The sequence below is a fragment of the Pinus tabuliformis genome, chromosome 8 (genome assembly GCF_031772625.1).
Source record: "Pinus tabuliformis cultivar Carrire ecotype Pingquan chromosome 8, CPIR1, whole genome shotgun sequence".
NCBI classification, from domain to species: Eukaryota; Viridiplantae; Streptophyta; class Pinopsida; order Pinales; family Pinaceae; genus Pinus; species Pinus tabuliformis.
The window spans coordinates 158,733,290-158,755,867 of NC_142294.1; the positions used below are offsets into that span (position 1 = coordinate 158,733,290).

Consider the following 22,578-nt stretch of genomic DNA (forward strand, 5'->3'; position numbering starts at 1 on the left):
CGAGAATGAGAAACTGGAGCTAGTTCTTCCAATCAATTACATATAAACTTTTCTAGCACAAGAGGTGAATATTCAGAAAACAACATATTATTTCCCACATATTTCACTGATGTCTAACGGAGCTCCTTAGGGCCTATTTCTCGATATCCATCTGCAAGGTCTTCTGCAACTGTTGCTCTCACGACTGCTGCAAAATAACTGCAGAGTTTTACATTGGAAAAATGCTAGCCGACAACTAATGATGCCCTTTCATTCTTTCCATCACATATAATTACTGCAATCCAACCTTAGGCAATGAGCTTTGTGTAGCTATAATGCTTCGGCACTCACAGATTCATTTGTTATGACTGGGCAACCTATTGATAATTTCATAAGCTGAGACTCCAGAGGCATTGTGACCAATGCTCCTACTTGTTCTGCTAGTAACAGCACAATCCTCCAGGTTCAAGATTTGAAATAATTTGCATCCTGCTACAACTATAGAGATATAGCAAGCACAGACATCTATCAAGTAATTCCTAAACAGATTTAACACTTCAAGCCGAGACAAAGATACAGAACATTTGCAAATCCAAAGGAGAACACTTGCTCCTGTTGACCCTGCCGACTACACCTACCTACAAGTCAGTGAGAAAAGCCTTCAACCCCACAAGGTGTGGTCGGCGGTAGGGGACTCAGAGAAGGGGCAGTCACACTAATCCTGACTCTCTCTGTTTGAGCTATCTCCTAGGTTAGCTAAGAAGGGTGGTCCCTAATGAAAAGTTAAGTTAAAAAGATGTGAGTTTTTAGGAGAATTGTTAGAGTTAAATAGATTATTTCTTTAAGATTTATAAGCAAAACTGATATGAGCAATATCCATAAATACATAAGATAAGCATAAAATACATAAACAACCAGTGCCTTCAAAGTATTGCTTTTTAAGAAATGAAATTATATTTGCTTAAAATGAAGTGAAATGCTTTCAAATGGAAAGCCAAAATAATCCTGAAAAGTGAAACAATAAATTGTTAGCACAAGATATTATAAATGCTTTCAAGATGAATAAGTCTACAAATCAAAGCATGGAAACTATCTTGCTCAAAAGGATACAAAAAGAACTCAAATGTTAGACCAAGATGACAACATGCAATTAAGTTTGCAACCCAAAATAATAGTACTTGAAAGTGAAATCAACCATTCATGACAATATGCAATTAAACCAAAAGATGAGTCAATTTCCAAGTACAAGAAAATTAAACTTGTTGCAAAATTAAAAGAGATTACAATGCTTGCATCCAAAGTGCCTCTTGAAATAAGATTTGCATGTGAGACTTTAAACCAAAGCAAATGTGATGAAATGTTGTTCTTGATTCATTTTATTAATTAGTTCTAAGTCCAAGTTACAATTGAACTCTAGTCCTCAGACCTCATCCTCGCCCAAATGTTTGGATCTCACAATGAGGAGTCAGTAGAGGTAGAGGGTCCCTAAAAGTCTATTCAACCAACTTAAGTTGGAGGTAAGTTTTAATGAGGCTTGGGGCCTTCCAATACTAAAATGCCTAGATGAAGTGCAAGTTGTGTTAATTCCCCAAATTTAACTAATGCTTCATGCAAATGCTTCAAAGAGAAATAGTTTGCAAATCTTGAGAGCATATACATGTGGGAATTTAAATACGAGATTAGTAAAATTTGCATGTGGAGTGAAATGTGTTGATTTTAAGCATGCACAATATGAAATTTAAAGTTAGAAAGCTAAAAAAAACTAAAAACAAGATTAAGCCACCCACAAGAATCCCTCCTCTAAATGAGGAAGGGGGATGCCAAGGGAAAAATCCCAATCTCCCTCCAACATTTTTTTTATCATCTTTTATTAGTGCTTAACGCGGGTAAAAATGCCTCTAAGAGGGCAGCCCACAATACGAGAGAGATCTTTACAAAGATGAGACTCTAACAAAGCTAGACTCTCTCGCCAAAAAATATAGCAACAACAAACTTGAAGATGGAAAAAACTCTCCAAAAGAGATTCACAAGGCTCAAAAGGCCCACGGCCTAGATGAGTTTGCAACTCTCTCCCAAGTGTTTATGGCCTCCCTAGAAATCAGTCTTTGGGCAGCATAAGGGGGTCCTACATACACACGAGTGAGTAGTTTCCCAAAGCTTCTCCTCAAGCTCCTTGCTGCCCAATGCTCAAGCCTATGGGCTGCAGAACACAAAAAAAATACCTATTGTCAGTGTGAAATTAGGAAAAGGGAACCAAAACTAAACTTAGAATTTAATTTACAAAGTACTAGCTCAAGTAATGGGAGTGAACCCCCATACTTGCCTAGAATTAGAAATGAATCTTGAATAAGAGATATAACTTTGAAATAGCTAGAACCAAAGAAGTATTTTGAATTTTAAATGGATGATCAAGTAGTTATAGACTAAGAAAACTCTCTTTTGCTACTCGTTGGATGGAAAACTTGGAGAGAATAAATGGTCGAGTCTTAGATCGTTGTGACTCTAGGAGTGAGTTGATCTAATTGAGATTTCTCCCACTTTCAAATGGATTCCTACACACAATACAAAAGATCTTTCCTACACACTTCAACACGTATTAGTTTGCAAAAGATTAGAGCAATATAATGAATAAGTAAACCAAGCATTCCTCTTAAAATGAATTGGCAAGCTTAGCCAAGCATTCCTCCTAAAATGAATTGGCAAGCTTATCCCTAGAATACTACTCTAAATCAATGATATGTGTAAGATCACTTGCACACATCAATCCAAGCAAGATGACAAGCATAAACTAATATTAATTCAACATATGAAATAACAGTAGTATGAAAAGGCATCACCTCATAACGCCAAGAGAACACTAGCCAAATAGCCCCAAAGTCTTGATTATATTAAGAAAGTATGCAAGTACAAAATGACAGAGTTTCCTCACGCCCAATAGCTTATTACATGATACAATATGAAAGCCCATGGCTCTATTATATAGAGAGTTGGGAGCAAATTCCAATGAAGAATGACAATGACAAATGGCATGAGGTGATAATCCCAAAGAGAAATTTGAATTTGTTGAATAGCGCTCCAATGCCAAGTGTAAAAGTCGAATTCTGGCAAGTGGACATCATTTTCTTCTTCCCTTATGTGCCAAATTCGAATTTTATGATAGAATGACAAATGTATATGGATAACCGATGTGGAGACAATTTCCCACAAAAATCTCCACCAAATATTCCCCCAAATCCTCCCAAATATGCATTAACTTCACAATTTCGAATTTCCAAGTAAACAACTTTCTCCTTTAACGCCAAAAATTCGATTTTATTTGAGCACATGTCACTTCCTTGATTTTAGGAGTCCACATCACCTTGGGACTTCACTTTAAGTCCCCCACAATTTTCCACCTCATTTCCAGAACATTTAGCATGTGCGGATATTTATTTTTTTCCATTTATTTAATTTTTAGTTTAATTAATTGCGAGATTTCCCACTAAACTTAGGAAAAGTGGGTTTTGAGGGTTCAAAACACATTTTAACCCATCAAAGTGTGTCATAGTAGAAATTTGAGGGTGAGAGGTGTAAATTTCATTACTCATACCCCATACAACTTCTATAGACATCACTTATTACATTACAAGTACAATTTTATTTGCAATTTTTGACCTGTGGGAAATCTAAAAAATTAAAAAATGACTACCTAGACCTAACCAAATTCCACGAAATATTTTGTGCGATCTAATATGGTAATATACATAGACTCTAGACACTAAAATGTGTTAGGGGCTCAACCTTCAAACCGTCACCTTGGCTTTGGAGTAAAAAGTGTGAAAAAACCCAGAAAATTATCTGCCTCTAAAAAAAAGGATAATTAACTAGATAAAAAAACACTCCAAGGTGTACTCATTTGCTGATCGAGTCCCAACATCCTAGGCTTATTACATACTCAAAACTCATCATTACTAGTATCACTTATTACAATTCCCCGCAGGGTGTGGAATCTGGTTACAAGAAAGATGATGAGAAAATAGAGGTAGAGTTAAAAAACTATGTTCACTGATGATATCTGATGGTACAAATGTCCTCTGAATCATCCTTGGGCATGGAGTTTTCATATAATCATCCAATGCCACTCCAGTGGTCAACAGCTCCCAATTGGTTATCATACAGATCCAATGCCAAACCGAGACCCCTTTTGTTTGAAGCCAAGATACTTTTGTATATTGTGCATGGTTTGACTCCAAAGAGAATTGTGAAATAAATCCAAAACTGTGAATAGCCCAGCCCAACTTTACCAAGTGCCTTCAGCAAAGGCAACACAGACACATCTTCCAGTTCACAATCAGATGCCACAAACTCTTCTAAAAACTGAAACTTCTGGCTGTAAAATTTGCTGAAGAGCTTTGGATTGTGGATTTGATTGCAATACTTACAGAAAATTAAGTATAGTTCAGCAGCCAGCCAACGTTATTTGAACCCATCCTGTTTGTATCCAGCTTTGTTCACCAAATGCAAGTCAAAAAATTTGCTATAGCTACCCCTTCTAGAAGAAGGGATAAGAGGCACTAAGGCTGAAAATTCACATGGTAAGGATTTGGGGAACTCGTTGGAGAAAAGATGAAATTTCTGTCTAGTACTAAAATTTTTGGGGTTGTTAAAAGTTAAAATACTGTCCACTGTTTTATTTATACTTCATAATAGCCATAAGGCTGAATTCACATGGATAATATTCAGGAAACCCCTAGGGAAAAGGTGAAATTTCTGTATTGCGTTGAAGGTCAAACAACACAGAAATTTCTGCATTTGGCATATGTATGAAACCCCACAGGAATAATGGATCTCAGATACACCTTTCTGAAGGAAAGGGACAGATTTCTACCAAACATTATCAAAAATGTAACTATCAGTAGTTTAGGGTCTGAAAATAGTTTTAACGTTCTTTTTCATGAGGACTTCAGAGATTTTATCTGACTCCTTGGATATGGCGAAAAGAGGCTTAGGAACTAGAGGGGAGATTCTTAGGGTAGGAACGAGAATCAAGGTTGTTCGCTTTAAGGAAAACTCGGTTTATTTAAGAATTAAAATAGCCATTGCTTTAAAAGACTTTTTGAAGTGGGTTTTCTCATAGTTCAAGACTGAGAAATGGTACTTAGTTTTAAGTATTCCTGCTGTTCGTATAATGCGTAGCATCTATTAGTTGTAGTGCAAAGACTTTCAAGACTCATGAGTCATGTTTTCTGCATGTATGTGTTCTTGGCAATATACGAGATTTTTTAATTTTACTGTAATTAATATAATTTTCTTCTTCCTCGTGAAAAAAATCAAGATTGAAAGGCAAATCCCTAATCTTGTAGCACAACAATAACACTTATAAATCCTGAATAAGATGTCAAAAAAATAAGCAATGTGCTACATAGCAATACTAAGGTTCAACTAACATTGTCAAAAGCACACTAAAGAACAGATAGACAACACAAAAATCAGAAAACAGATCCCTTACTACCTTGAAGACCATAAAGTCCCTTTACCAACTTCTTGAGAACTTGAATTTTATTTTCTCTCGGGAAAGCATTCCCAGTATGACCAAGACTTACAGATAAGTCCAAGTCACTTTCTGCTGTAAATAAATCCATTGTAAACGAACCAAATGCCCTTACAGAGGGTCCAGAACTGCTAACACTGCCACCTGAACAAAAACATTGAAAGAAAAATAAGAACCTTTAAGATAAAAGTTTTTTACACAAATTATCAGCTGTAAATCGAACTACTCAATCACAATTGTAGAATACTGACTAGAAAAATTGTAATACCCTGCATTGGCCAATTAGAATACAAGTGTAACTTAAAATAAAACAGAACATGCAAAACTGAATCATAATCCTACAATCTTTCCTATTGACAATGAACAAGCGTTGATACCATCATAAACAAATACCAGAAAAGTTGTGTTTTTATAATGTTCAACGTGGAGAAGCCTGCCAGGGATCAATGGTACTCATATAATAGAAGTACATAATGTTGAAATCTGGTTGTCATTGATGTCAACTCAAGCGGCAGCCAGAAGAAGCCCCACCTTCAATGACAAAAATGACAAGGAAGGTCAAGGTTCTTGGGCTCAAGATCGTCTTCATTTGATGGCCCTCGTCATGCTGATTCTAACGATAAGTGGCACGTCTCACAACTCCTTACGATTGAGGACATATGCCTCTTTGAAAGTTGAAGCTCCATTTGTGGCTAAAAACCCCAAAGATGACTCTACAAGCAGCCTTAGCATGGTGGCAATTTTATTTCAAAATTAATTAATGATGGGCTTATCCTAATCATTTTTGCTTACTAAATGGTCAAGATCAATTTAATTAAATTATTTTGGGTCTCCTAGTTAGATTTGGCCTCCAAGTAGTCAAGTCGGCCTCCAAGAAGAATTATTTTTGGCTCCAAATTTGAAAATTTAAATTGAGGTCAGATCCCTCCTTTGTCAAGTCAGCTGGCCCACTCTAGAAGCATCTTCAACAAGTACAAATATAGCTCGTTTGGCCCTCATTCGATCTAACTTGCAAAGACAGACTGATATATCTCTGAGGTTATCTGCGGCCTTGTGTAGTCACGCCAAGCTGAATAGGAGGGCAAGGATTGAAGGAAGGTTTTTGGTTTATTTTTATGCTTTGGTTATGGCTCTTCGCTGAAGCTTTTCTGAGGCATTTTTGCCTCTTTAAGGACTATCTAGTGACATCTATGTGGCTAGATAGTCGGCCCTTTTGATCAGTTCATTAACACAAACCTTCGGCGTCTTTCAGGACTGTCTAGTGACATCTCTGTGGCAAGATATTTGGCCCTTTTGATCAGCTTGTTAGCACAGACTTTCAGGACTGGCTTGTGACATCTCTGTGATTAGATATCTGGTCCTATGATCCTCTTGATCAGTTGTGTATCACGTTGATATTTGGCCTATTGATCAACTTTGTGCGACATACATCTTCAGCCTAGTACTCTCGCTTATTTATATCATCCTAATGAATTCAAATTTCCTAATGAGGAAGCCCCTAAAGTGTTAAAACGATGTAACAAACACTTGGTTACAAGCCAACCAAGATAGCTTTAACATTAATTGTTATTTAATTACTCTTTAACCCATGTAATTAATGTGAAGTGCACTCCAATGCTAGAGTTGAGGCCTCATGTGCCAAGAATGAGGGTGAGGGCCTCAAAAATGATGGTAAGGAGGAGGATGCACTCCAAATGCTACAAAACATCTCCAAATGGGTCTCATGGGTCTCCAAATGCCTCAAAATCATGTCGATGCTCCATCAATGAGGACTAGAAGATGACACGTGCCCTCTTATGTCTCTCCGGGTGAGACAAAACCTCATCTAGGCTCTGGATCAGCTTCCAAGTGTTGGGTGTCAATATGAGCTAGGCAACGTGGTCCAAGTGCATCATCATCTCTGTATGGCTGAGGCATGAACAAGCAATGTGAGTGTTGAAGAGGCCCATAGTGTGGCAATCAATGCTCTGCAATGGTGGAGGCCCATGGCTCTCAACGCTCACCCTACAAGTGCGATTCTAACCCTCTAGAGTGTTGAAGAAAGTATAACTAGGTTCAGTCTTCATAATGGCATGATCTTTGTAAACGATGTAATAAAAGGAAATAAATTATTTTTATGCCTTGCTACATGGGTTTCATGAGCAAGAAGTGTCACTAGGTGAAAGACTTCTTCTTGATGTCTTTAGGATTTATTTATATGTCAAAGAGTCATGTCATGTGTATAGAAACTCTTCATGAGTTTATGTAAATGTATTCATGTCCTCAAAGTTGTGTAACAGCCCTCCAAGACCAAGCTGGATACCTCAAAAGCAAGCCTACTGATGTCTGCAAGCAAAACATCAAAGGAATCCTAATGTCGGCTCCAAAAATGAATTAAATGGAAGTCATGTCGGCTTGGCATAAATACATGTCGATTCATAAGTTCAAGTCGGCTCAAATTAAGAGCACACACTACTATAAATACCCACGATGGGTCGGCGCAAATGACACAAGGAAAATTTCGTATGCCTCTGAAATTTTGCAGTCATGATCTTGCTTGTATGGAGCAAAAATAACTTCGGATGAGAATGCAGCAGTGAGTTGAAGTCTGGGCTCAACACATTCTCGGCATAGACCTGATCTTCATGATGACAATCTCGGCATCAAAGATAGACTGACCTCGCATGACAAGGAGCAGTCTTGGCAGACTTCGCATTGACTTAAGATCTAGGCTATATCTTATCTCGACATACCTGAAGATGAATCTCGCATGGAAGATGGAGCAGAGATCTCCCTTACGACATACATGTGAATGAATCTGCCTCGTCATATATATATATATATATATATATATATATCTGATATACATGTATTCTCGGCCTAGATGGAAAGTCGATCTCCGTGGATCTACTTCATGAGCAATCAATGTAAGCTTCAGAATCCTTGTTGTCCTTACTGTCACGGCCTAATAGAACTCACAGTGATCCTGAAGGTATTATCTCAGTCTCGGCATATAATCACGTTGAAGAGAATTTCAGTGATGATTGTGTCTACTACAATCTAAGCAGTGACAATCAAGTCAAGAGCTACAGTCTCGGTAGTAAGAAACCATGATAGTTACAGCCTTGTCATAAAGAAGGGAGCTGTGATAATGATGACAAGGATAAACAGTCTCATGATCACATGATGTACCACATCAACTCTAGATGTTGTCATGATCTTGTTATGAAAGATCATAATCTTGATGAATGGTGCAGAGATCACCTCGGTGGCAATATCAAAGATCAATCATGGAGCAGATATTAGAAGATCTCAGTGACAGCTTCAATGGTGCAGCAATCATGATGATCTCAGCAGTGTGAAAGGAAGAGGATTGATTTCTTGGTCTTGGAGAGGCAGAATGTGTCAAGAGTCATGGTCTTGGTATTCATCAATGGAATCTCTATAAGAAGAATTTTGTGTGGGTTTTCCTCTCCAATAGGTAGAGGTTTTGGCCTTGGCAGAATGCCAAATATTTGTGTTCTTGTCACTTTTGGTTTTGGTAGCAGTTTGATGAAGTGAAAACACACACTAATAATGAATGAAATATCAAGCTAATATAAATTGCTTAAATACTTCACAAATTGTTATCATGATAAGAAGAATCATCTTCATTCTGTTTGCCCTAGATTCTTCAACATGGTATTAGAGGGTTGGTTTAGCAGCCAAGGAAAGGGGCAGAAAAGAGACATTCAGAGGTCAAGGCCGCTAATTAGCTAAAGGAACAAGACCTAGATCTAAGGGGCAGTCTACATCATCATGTCTACAGAAAAGGGTTGAAGTGAACAAAGTTCCTTCTATAAATTAATTACTCCGAAAGACTTGGAATATCAAAATATCCATGAGAATACAAATATTATATTAAATAGATGAATAAAAATAAGAATGATGAATTACAATGAGAACGAGAGGCTTGCTTATATATGAGGCAAGTGTCTCTTCATGGAGAGTCATGTCTCATTTAGACATGCCTCTTCAACCTAATTACTAATTAACTAACAATTATTACAATTATCCTCGTTACTTATATTATATTATTATTTATATATATTTTATTCGTAACATTGCCTTCTTCCTCAAAAAGCTTTGTCCTCAAAGCTTGTCGATGAAAAGGCTTGATCTCTTTTTCGGCCTCTGTTAGTGTCAGTCTTTCCAACCTTCTTACAGTGATCAAATATGCTCTTACAAAGTGGTCTCAGAGTGTCAAGGTCAAATTTTGTCATTTCAGTGAGTCTTCAAGCAAAATTTGGTCACTAGGCATTAGGTCTAGGATTTGCTCTCACTCTTCTCAAAGTTGTCCAAATGGCGGTCCATGTCATCATTCAGCTGAGTCTATCATCATTCATAGGGTTTTCATTATCATCTCAATGTCTAATGAGTCTTTTTACAACTTATTCATGCTTCAGTTGTGCCTAGGCAAGGTCATTTCCCTCTCCTAGGGGGTTTTGAAGCCAATTTCTCTTGGGCGGCCAAATCATCGACAAAACTCATATCCTGATGTTCATACATCTTCCCCTATCCTTAAAGTACCTTATCAAACACTTCCCATCACTGAGATCCCCCAAATTCCTCATTTTTGCACAAACCCTAGTTTCTTGCTACAACCTGGCAATTTTCTAGGTTGGGCCTGTGTTTTGCCCTTTTGGACCCCTTCCCCTCACTCAATCTCTGAGATTCCACTTTCCCCTGCTTCCTAACATCCCTCCCTACTCCCAAAAATTTCCTCAAGAATTTAGAAGCCCCCTATCCCCTTCATTTCGCTCCATTTCGACAAAATTCCTTGTTTCACACATCGGGATAAGTTTCACTCAAAAGCTGTTTCAGAGCAATCAAAGATGAATTTTGGGAAACTGAGAGAGGTTTTTGTCCAAAACATGCCAAGGAAGAAAAACCTCCTTCACTTTTTACACAGGTGTCATGGTTTGAGATAAATGTCAAGAATATCGTTGCCTCAGGAGAATCAAAGACACCTCTGAAGTGACCTTGGGAAAATCAAGTTTTCTCCTAGCTTGGTTGGCCAAATGATTTGCTTGATGGGTAAAATGATAACTAGACACAAAGAGCTTTCCAATGAGCTATCATGAGCTCAATTTGGGGTTGAGGAAGGCATTCAAAAGTTGACTGCAACAGCACTCTTCCTTGAGGCAGCCTCATTTGGCACTTTTTGACCAGTCTTGGGAGATTTGATTTTTGACAGGTCAAATGAACTCCAAATTGAAAAATTCCAGTTGGGTTAGAAAGTAGACTCAAAGACCTTTCCAACGAGCTATCCTGCACCTAATTCTGACACTGGGAAGGCCTCCAAAAGCCTCCTGAAAGGCGCGCGACCCGTTGGGGATTTCTCCACAGAAATTTGCCAATAAACTTGCCAAGGAGCCACAAATTGCCAAATTTTGTAAGGTAGGCCCTCAAATCATGAAAAATTGTTGCTTGTTAGAGTTTAAGAAGATCATGATTATATTTGTAGAGGTCTCCATTTGCAAGTAGAAGTCTCCATTGTGCTTTGGTTTGAAGTTGTCAAATTGCTAGGGTTTTATATGCTGTTTTGAGGTATCCCTTGTCTTCCCTATTTTTCACCTCCCATTCCATATTCCCTATCATTTTTATTTAAATTTCCCTTCCACAATTGCTAAGAGCCCTAAACCCTACCCCTCTTCCTAAGAAATCAAAAAATTAAACCCTAACCCTACCTCCCATAACATCCTTGCAAATGAAATTGTATGATGATGTATATGTCATGCACAGCACCACCACCACATCCTGAGATTGTTCACGAGGAGGAAGGACCATCACAGCAGCATGACATCCCCGTCACTAGACAATGTCAGCTCCTCACCTTTGGTTACTTATCAGAGAGGCCAGAAGGCCTTATTTGCAGCAGCTCGGCGAGTACTTTCTCCACAGCATGTGGAAGGGGTCTCGCCTTCATCATCAGCTCAGCGAGTGTTATCTCCACATCGGGTGGAAGGGGCCTCGCTTTCTTCACCAGCACAGGTAGCACAGAGCGGCAAGCAGCCCATGATCGAGGAGGAGATGACCGGTGATCCCGACATTGACATTATTGATCTTGATACCCGCTCTCCTACTTCGGAGCTTCATGAGGCTATTCAGCAAAAGGAGGCAGAGAACTGCTTGTTGCAACAGAGACTAGAAGGTGCACAATGGACAATCACCTACCTGGAGCAGCGCAACAAACAGTTGGAGGAAGAGAAGGCACTTGATGAGCTATGGAGGATTCGTAGTGACCGAACCTTGAACCGTAGAAGACCCGGTGACCCATTGCCTGCTGACCGAGAGTCTATGCTCATCCAGGAGAACGCACACTTGGAGAGGCTGTTGGCTAAGGCCAACCAAGATAAAAAGTTGCTGAGGAACATGAAAAACCATTACTGGGCAAGAATGCATGTGTGCAAGGCCAAAATGAAGATGTTTCAAAGGCGGTTGTCCGAGGCCCTAAAAGGGAAGAAGAAGACCAATCCACTCCGTATCTTGGCTGAGGCTTCACTCAAAGATCATGGCACTCAATAGCCTAGCCACAGCTCAAATCCCAAAAAAATTTGAGAATTTTGGGTAATTTTGGCATTTTTTGGTAATTTACAGGTTTTGGCTCTTTAACGGGTCTCACCCCGGTGAGACCCTTTGTCATGGCAACTCCTTTTCACAAAAACTCAGCATTTCCTGATTTGTTATGCAAAGTTACATATGCCCATGGATGGACTTGAGTTTTTATGGAGTTTTGGGCCTCCAGAAGGTCAAAATACATGAAAATTTTGACTTTCTGCCACTTTTTTGAACTGCAGAACGCTGTCTTGGGAGAATTGGTTTTTGACAGGGCAAATGAACTCCAAATTCAAAAATTCCAGTTGGGTTGGAAAGTAGACTCACAGACCTTTCCAACAAGCCCACTTTTGCTCAATTTGGCCACCTGCAAGTACCCCAAATAGAGCTCCAAAGGGGCGCGACCCGTCAGGCAGATTTGTCCAAAAATGCACTGTACAGCCCAGAAAACGCAAATTTGACTCAGTTTGACTTTTTGAGGTTAATGATGGTCCTCTTTGATGTAATTGTGACACTTTTATCCTTTTGTAACTCTTCTAGAAGATTCATTTATGAAAAGGGTAAAAATTAAATGTATGAATTGGTTTCCAAGTTTATAGAGGCAAGTTGTTTTGACTGCCTAGTTTGTAGTGCTTAGTTTAGAAGTGGTTGAAACAGCTCCTAGGATAGTGAGCTCGACCCATGGAGGCAGGGAAAGAGGTTAGATCATCTATATTATGTACTTTCTTGCTCATTTTCATGGTTGGACTCTTGAGGGAGAAGCTATCATTGTATTATTTCACTGTATCTCTGCAATTTTTGGATAAGGAAGACCGGGGTTTTGCAGTCCTCTTTGGGATTCTTGTGGATTCATGTGTTGATGGTGTGTTTCTCAATGTTCTTGTAAGTGTGTTTATGTGAATCATTTCCTTTCCTTTACTGCTGCACATTAAACAAATGAAGTGTTAAAGTAAGAATTCATGCTTGCCATGCTCTGCTTTTAAATTTGTTTAATTTCTATGTTTTCTACTGTTTAAGGAGAATTCAAAGTATTATTTGTTCTCCTTAGCTCCTTACCGGTCTTTTCCATCCACTCATCTCAATCAAAGGCATCAATACGGTCTCTTACCTCGCCCCAAAGAACCCCCTGCAGAAACTGTGTCAAATCCCCGCACCCAAAATTGCAATTCCTCAATTTGCCACCAAAAAACCCCAAATCAACCTTTTTAATCAATTTACTAGCCTAATATCAGTGTTACCTTGTTGGTCATCTCATCCCATTGAAGATCTGCCGAGATTGACCGGAGAGAGCCTTCTCCTGCCCCGTAGGGCTAGCTACGAGGCTAAATGGTTTGATGTGGCCTTGAGGTTTGCCTTTCTCAGCCTAAGGTGAAATTTCAAGAGCTAACACCTCAAATGTCTTTCCGTTTCGGAACAGTCATCTTTGTCGATACAAGCTGATATGATCTTCTAAGTGACAAACAAAATTGTCGCACTGAGAAGGGATCAGACCATCCTAAATTTATCTTCTGTATAGTATTCTGATCACTGGAGTTTTGTAATGACTTGTTAGCATAAGACTGGATTGTTGTTATGTCATTATTCTCTGAAACATTAATTTGTTGTCTATGGTTTGAATGGTCCTGATACGTAGCTTGGTTGATTTGTCTACTCTCATGATTCGGATGCCAGTGTAAAGTTTTTAGATTTCCTTCTGGTGAAGATGTTGTTGAATTGGTTATGGAACATTCACTTGGGATGTCCATTGTCTGAACTGCAACATCCAAGCGTGTCTTTTCTTCAACTTGCTTGTCTTCTTCCTGAGTTGTGATATTCACTGAATTGATATTTGTTGTTTTGTCATGAACTTGAATTCCTACATTTGATGCTTCCTTCTTGATAAGTTGTTGTACCTGGTTTTCTAATGACTTCTTATTCTTCTTAAGTTTCTTAATTTGTGTCAGGAATTTTTCACTATGGTTTTTAAGTCGGGAAACTTCTTCATTTTTGCCAACAGTGATTTTGTCAATTTCTTTTTGCATATTTTGTAATACTTTTTTACCTTCTTGAGAAATTACTTTTGAAATATCTGAGATATCTTCTGGCGTTACTGAATTTGGTTTCAGTGTAACATCTTGGAGTGTTATTTTCTTCTTGTAAGAAAATGTTAAAAAAAAATTCTTCGTATTTAAGATGACAGATCCTACCGTTTCCATCCAGGGTGATCCCAAAATAATGTCCCCTTGATTGTTCCATAGGGCGTGAACTGAGAATTGTGATACAAAAGTATAACCTTCAATGTTTAACTGTAAATTGGCTATGTCATATTTTTTATTGCGAAAAAAGTCTAATTTTTCAGTTATATTTGACTCTGGGATCACTAGTTGGTTTGCGATTTTGGGTGTTATATAATTTGCATCTTCTGACGGAGAAATAGAAATATATCTTTTCCTGCTAAATTTCCTTTAATGTTAAATAGTGCTTTACCATCTCTGGGTAAGGTTTTTGGGAATCTTTTGGTCTTCATTTCTGTATTAGACTCCATTTTTCTTCTTGAATAATAAATATTTTTTTAATCACTTTTTTTTTCAAATATTCTCCTTTAATGTGGCTCGTTAAAACTTGAATGTTTTTTTTTTCTTTTCTTTTTTTTAAATACTCCTTTATATTGTTTCCCTCTCTATATGTATGTCTTTCTTTATATTAAGACCCCTTTTCAAAATAACTTTATTATCTTATAATAATAATAATTTCACTTTTTTTATTTAATAATAAATTGTCCCCTTTTTTTTATATACTTAATTACTCCCTTGATAAATTTTTAATGTCACCCCACTTAATAAATATAAAGGTCATGTCTTTTCATATGACACGGTCATGATGTTAAAATACCATGGGCTATTACCATGGGTTGTTTTTAAAACCTCCATTAAAATGTTCTCCACGTAAAAAGTAAAACGTATTCCTTTTGTTTTTTGTTTTTTTTTTTAACTTTTTAAAATACCATGGGCAATTACCATGGGTTGTTTTTAAAACCACGGGCTTCTCCACGTAAAAAGTTTAAATATACTTGGAAAGATTCCCTCTTATCTTTATTATGCACTTATTTTATTTTATTTTTTATTTTCTTTTTTTTGAATTTGATTTTTTTTCTATATTTTTTTAATCTCTTTTTTTTTATATGACTTTTTTTTTATTTAATAATCTTTATTATTATTTTTGTTATATATATATAGCCAAAGGCCTGGTAGCGAGACGGAGAAACCCCAAATATTTAGCGAAACGCTTGAACTGCAACAGCAATAAATTTGACAAAGAGTCGATAGCCAAAGACTTGGATCGGAGAACTAGCTTTGTGCACCTGTTAAACAACCTAGAGGACCGAACTGCTCTAATACCACATGAAGCGAACAAAGTTCCTTCTATAAATTAATTACTCCAAAAGACTTAGAATATCAAGATATCCATGAGGATACAAATATTATATTAAATAGATGAATAAAAATAAGAATGATGAATTACAATGAGAACGAGAGGCTTTCTTATATATCAGGAAAGTGTCTCTTCATGGAGAGTCATGTCTCATTTAGACATGCTTCTTCAACCTAATTACTAATTAACTAACAATTATTACAATTCTCCTCGTTGCTTATATTATATTATTATTTATATATATTTTATTCGTAACAAGGGTCTTAAGAGACATTAATCAGAGGATGAAATAGTCAGATCTCAAGATGCATAGCAGCAGCCTTGATGACTCCCACAATCCACATCATGGCATGACCTCAACATTACAATGATTGATCCTTTCAATAGAGAACAACTCGGATTCCTACTCAAAGAAGCAGATCATCTACAGCATGAATTGTATGGACAGTACTCGATGTAGAATGAAGGTGTTCGTTGCCACAATCATAATAACACTAATTGATGGATCTCTACATCATGGCAAGCAACCTCAAGTCAATGCTGCAAGGATCAGATATTCAAGTCAATTAATTTGAAGACTTGAAGATAAGCCTCAACAAGGATCCTATCCGGAGGAAGCATCAAATGATCAAGGTGAAGATCTCATCTTCACATATCAAGTAAGTATCTTTTCATTCTATAATCAAGTTTGGTTCATTGACTTCATCATTGTAAGAAGATCTACGAGTTAGATGGGTCATCAAAAGTTATTGCAGTAGGATAGACAGAATCATTATAAAAAAAATGAAGTCAGTACATTAAGGTCTCCTTTGAATTCATGAGAGCTCTTAAGGTTCTATAAAGTAAGAAGACATAAGAAGGATACATGAAATGCTAGAGGATATACTATCTGAAATACAGTAAAGAAGAATGAAGAAACATCTTCATGAGATCTCAGTTACGAGATCTGGGAATAATGATGAAATAAACATCATTGATATTGATATTGATAAGCAAGGTAACAAATGTCCATGGACAAGGAGGTTACCTCGATCAACAGTTTGTGGTCTCTATATCAGATAGAGAAAGACAAGCTGATAGGACTCAAACAAGTGCAGATAAGTAAAGGAAAGTTGACAAGACAGAATAGTACTATGGAAGAAAAGCTCATATCACCGGAAGGATGGAGGAAGCTGAAGAAAGGGATCAGGGAAAGAGGGAATAGTAGATCTCCATTATGAGTGAGATGGTGTCCCTCTCAAAAGGATCCTATCAGAAGTCTTTGCAGATATGATCATGGTAAGAAGATGCATCGTGGCATCATGGAAACAAGAGCTTGTATGAGAATCAAGAAGAACATAGCTCTTGAGAATCTCATTGAATATCAAAGGAAAGGAAGAAGTCATCCAGGACAAAGGAAACATTTGCCAGATGGGGACATACTAGATCCTGAAGGATCTCTGATGGAAATTTCAGCGGAGGATCTCCTAGTCTGGGAAGGCAGCAAATGTTTCATCAGGATTTCCAACTTATGGAAATCATGAGATGAAGGACTGATGACATGATGAAGCAAACCAAGAGATTGAAGATCCGTTCAATCAAGAAAGCTGCTGAAAGTAGCCTGAAGGGAAAATGAGGTATGTATGCTTGTATTTGTATTTGATGTTGTAATGTCATGATATATGGTTGCAGGTAAAATGGATCGAGAATGATCAAAAGGGAAAGGATCTCCTCCTCTGAAAGGATGCAGAAAGACATAAGTCTAACTAGATGAAATCAACATAATATGTCCTCATATGAAGTATGAGGTAGTTGACTACAATTGAAGAACTTTGAGAGCTCCTGGGAATGAAAGATGTGAGGATGAAAGAGATCGTGAAGTATGCAACCTTGATGAAGGCAATCAACATCCAGAAGATCAAGAAGACTTGACCAGGAAATCTCCCGGAAAGATGTGAAGACTCTGATAGAAGTCTGAAAAGATGAAGACCCTTGACAACAGATATCGTTGGGAGATGTGTCAACACGTATGCAGGATGTTGATGCCTACAAGAAGATGTCATTAATAGAAGGCCATCACCAAAAGGTAACATGTGATTTGTTTTTGATGTCTGACCTCTTGGAAAAGACTGGGTATGTGTGCAGGGCCAAGGTAAGGAGAGTTGTGAAGGATGTCACAACTATGTACCTTGTAAATCACTGTTGAAGAAAAGGGTGAAGATAGATGGCCTTATGAAGGAAGCCCCAGATGCAAAGCCAAGGAGGATACTTTCCGGGAAAGAAGGAATGACATGACGGAGGAAAGTGATGGATGGCTGAACCCTACACGTGAAGAAATTGATGACATCGAAGTCTTGGATCGTCAGTCAACTAGAAGACCCTATAAAGTACTGATGATAGAGTCCCTGGGTAAGAGGGAGCTCTGGGAGGTTCCTATAAGTAAAAGGAACTCGAGCAAGTTTCCGAGTGAAGAGAAACTTGGAACTCATCCCTAGTTAAAAGGAAGAGTTAGACACGACATTCTTGTCTTCAGTTTGGAAGAAAGAATGGAGGATTGTGTAATCATCTGGCATCCAACACCCTTTGAGGATGTGGTAAGGCATCCAAGACAAAAGTGGGCAAGAGGATCGTTATTCTTGAGGGCTGGGAACCCAAGATGAGAATAGTCCTAGTAGGGCATACTTGAAGAACACCTGAGTGGGTATGACCCTAAGAGAGACAATGATGATGTGTGTCTATTAGTCATTGGCCTCGCCAACATTGTGTGCTCTTATCTATTTGAGAGATAGAGTTGTTAGTCAAGGCCTTGCTATATGGAAACAATGTTGATTGAAATGATGCTATAACAGATGGATTGCAAATCTGATTCTTCTTATGAGAAATTCTTCAGATTGAGAATGACCAAGTACCATTATGAATACATCGCTAGTTAAGAGGGAGTGTTGATGAGAGTGTGACTAGGTTCGGTCTTCATAATGACATGATCTTTGTAAACGATGTAATAAAAGGAAATAAATTATTTTTATGCCTTGCTACATGGGTTTCATGAGCAACAAGTGTCACTAGGTGAAAGACTTCTTCTTGATGTCTTTAGGATTTATTTATATGTCAAAGAGTCATGTCATGTGTATAGAAACTCTTCATGAGTTTATGTAAATGTATTCATGTCCTCAAAGTTGTGTAACAACCCTCCAAGACCAAGATCAATACCTCAAAAGCAAGCCTACCGAAGTCTGCAAGCAAAACATCAAAGGAATCCTAATTTCGGCTCCAAAAATGAATTAAATGGAAGTCATGTCGGCTTGGCATAAAGACATGTCGGTTCATATGTTCAAGTCAGCTCAAATTAAGAGCACACACTACTATAAATACCCACGAAGGGTCAGCGCAAATGACACAAGGAAATTTCCGTATGACTCTGAAATTTTGCATATAGGAGCAGAGTCGCAGTAGGGTTTGACTGCACCTCGTTTGGGGTTTAGGTGCAGTCATGATCTCGGTTGTATGGAGCAGAAATAACTTCGGATGAGAACACAGCAGTGAGTTGAAGTCTAGGCTCAACACATTCTCGGCATAGACTTGATCTTCATGATGACAATCTCAGCATCAAAGACAGACCAACCTCGCATGACAAGGAGCAGTCTTGGCAGACTTTGCATTGACTTAAGATCTAGGCTATATCTTATCTTGGCATACTTGAAGATGAATCTCACATGGAAGATGGAGCAGAGATCTCCCTTACGACATACATGTGAATGAATCCACCTCGTCATATATATATCTGATATACATGTATTCTCGGCCTAGATGGAAAGTAGATCTTGGTGGATCTACTTCATGAGCAACCAATGTAAGCTTCAGAATCCTTGTTGTCCTCACTGTCACAGCCTAATAGAACTCATAGTGATCCTGAAGGTATTATCTAAGTCTCGGCATATAATCACGTTGAAGAGAATTTCAGTGATGACTGAGTCTAATGCAATCTAAGCAGTGACAATCAAGTCAAGAGCTACAGTCTCAGTATACTCAAAGGGAGTAGTAAGAAACCATGATAGTTACAGCCTTGTCATAAAGAAGGGAGTTGTGACAAAGATGACAAGGATAAACAGTCTCATGATCACATGATGTAACACATCAACTCTAGATGTTGTCATGATCTTGTTATGAAATATCATAATCTTGATGAATGCTGCAAAGATCACCTCGGTGGCAATATCAAAGATCAATCATAGAGCAGATATTAGAAGATCTTAGTGACAGCTTCAATCATGCAGCAATCATGATGATCTCAATAGTGTGAAAGGAAGAGGATTGATTTCTTAGTCTTGGAGAGACAAAAAGTGTCAAAAGTCATGGTCTTGGTATTCGTCAATGGAATCTTGTTAAATTTAGGTATGTTCTATGCTTAGAGCAATTTATTTCAATTTTCATAGTTAGCTCAATATCTTCTCCAGATTAGCAATCACATCAACATTAAAGTAAACTGCAAATAGAACACAAACATAAATCACAGAAGACAAGCCAAGACAAGAGGACACAAAGTGTGGCGCTAGCCAAGGACAAACCCCAATGTGGGGAAACCCTTGATCAATTCTTCTTCTATGTTCTTCAATAGTTCAGAAGAGAGAGAGAGATAGTACATTTACAACAGAAGTCAACACTTTGACTTTCTAGATAGGAGAATAGATCATCTCTACATGAGATCAATTGAAGACATGTTGCTTCAACTGATTCTCCAAGGTGACTCCTTCACCTATCATTGTGTTGCATCTCGTCCATGTGCTGTAGCTCACCGTGTTGCACCATGTTGCACCCATCATCACAATGCTAGACCTCATGCAACTGTTGTCCCAATGTTTATCATTGTTGTACATAGTGCCACTGTTGCACCATGCTTATTGCTATCCCAATGTACTTGCTGTTGTCCATGCTTTACCATGCTATTGTTGTCCATGATTCTTCATGCTTGCCGCTAACCCATGTATAAGCTTGCTGATCTAATGAGGATATCTGAGGTTGTCCAACGCTTCCTATATGATCTTCAAAACAGACTTAAGAGAGAGCAGCCCCAAAGAAACCTTTGTTGTGGTGCTATGGCCTGTGGCCTAGCACATAGCAACACAGAAGTACAAGACCTCAAAACAGTTATAAATGCATCAGTATATCAGTTCCCAATCTGCATATGAAACCAGTGCTACTAGGTCCGATCTAAGTCTGAGGGCAGACTTCATCATCACACTGTTTCCTCTTATGGTTGTGGCTTTCACTTCTACAAATAGTCTCATACCTGGAACAACCTACAGCAATCTGATCATGCTTCTTCTTCATGTGTTGGGGCTTCCTTAGTTGACCTCCTTTGCAGCGTATTGAAGCTCCTTTGGATAGCTGGTAGATCATACACCAAACTGCGATTAGATACCTCCTTTTTCTGTGACTAGATATCTCTATCCTTGTTGCGTCTGAGGGTTCCTTTTAATGTTGTGATAAGGGCTCTTCTAACTATGGTTTGAGGTCTTCTTTCACAGCATATTAATGCTCCTCCTGGACAGCATATAAGTTCTTCTTGGACAGCAGATTAGGACCTTTGCTAACTGCGGATTAGGGCCAGATAGAAGCCTCTTGTGGCAGTTGTTTTAGGCCTTCATTTGCTGTTGATTAGGGCCTCTTCAACTGCGGCTAAGAGACCTCCTTTCAGTGAATAAGTGTCACCCTCAACTGCGGATTAAGGTCTTTCCTTTACTGTGTATAAGTGCCTCCTCTTGCTGGATAAATACCCTCATTCACTGCGGCCTAGGGCACCCTTGAATGGTGCGGCTAGATGCCTCCTCTTATTGTTCCTTAGATCTACGTAGAGCCTTCTCTTTTGACTGCGTCTAGATGTTCCTCCTTTAACTGCGGCTAGACTGCTGCTAGGGCATCCTCCTTACTGCGGCTAGGGCATCATAAGACTTAGGCCAGCGTATACTCTTAGTATCTCTCCTCCCACCAAAACCCAAAGACATGTGGAGAGGAAGAGATCACAAGAAGAGTGTGTGTATAAATGACTTGAAGACCTCCTCCTTTTATAGTAAAACGTTGAGCACAAGTGGGGTATATTTGGTTGTTGGCCGACCTTGACGAATTGTCCCATAACACAAATAAATTCATATCTCCATGAATACTTATCGGAATCGGATGATCTTTAGATCAATCCTACACCTCTCGATGAGAGGGATCCAAGAAAAATATTAGCTTCCATTAATAAGATGACCCACATGGAGTTTGGCCCTAGTTGCCAATTTTAACACTCCCTCTCAACTAGGGAGAACTCCATCCGCTGATCCATATGTTCGATTGTACTATCTCTGCCATCAGTGCCCTGCACTGCTCTGCTCTGTTGAGCTCTGCTCTGTTGAGATCTGCTCTGTTGAGCTCTGCTCTGCTAAGCTCTGCTTTGCTTTGCTTTGCTCTGCTCTGCTAAACCATGAAGGAGAAGAATTGATCGAGAATTTCTCATACCATTCTCTACTGACCCGAAGTCAGTTTCATCTGAAGAGAGTGTGTCACATCACTCTTACTAACTCGAAGTCAGTTTTATTGATCCCAGATCAATATCACAAGAGAGTGTCTCAAACCACTCATACTGATCCCAGATCAGTTTCATTGATCCCAGATCAATGGAGGTCATCCTAGTATAGGGAGTACGTAGATACAACGATGCGTCCATCGATAGTACTACTATGGTCCCTAACCTCATTTCCCTGCTCATTGATCATATGAGAGGTACTTCCCATAAGTCCCAGACTGCATGGGTAGGATGCCTCGATAGGAGAACTAATCATCCTGTCTACAGGAGAATGAATCATCCTGTCCAATGGATGCCACAGAGAACTAATCGTCCTGGCCCACAGGAGAACTAATCATGGTGTTCCATAGTCGCCATAGAGAACAAATCATCCTGGCCCACAAGAGAACTAATCATCTTGTTCCACAGTCGCCATCAAGAACTAATCATCCTGTTCCACAGTCGCCACTGGGTGTCACAAGGGAAGGTTGAACCTTTTACCCTGTACATAGTGCACCACCAGGGGATAGTGAGTCACCTTGTGGTCACATGTCGCTCC

The 22,578-nt window shown here is 38.6% G+C and overlaps 1 protein-coding gene across 1 annotated transcript in view; it reads right to left on the reverse strand.

Annotated features, from left to right (window-relative positions):
• LOC149234622 (protein HESO1-like) overlaps nucleotides 1–22,578 on the reverse strand; it is a 362,969-nt gene that overhangs the window by 225,865 nt on the left and 114,526 nt on the right. The window contains exon 4 of the mRNA XM_089371888.1: nucleotides 5,471–5,653. Coding sequence (XP_089228014.1) covers nucleotides 5,471–5,653 — 183 coding nt within the window. The remainder of the gene's footprint in view (nucleotides 1–5,470; nucleotides 5,654–22,578) is intronic.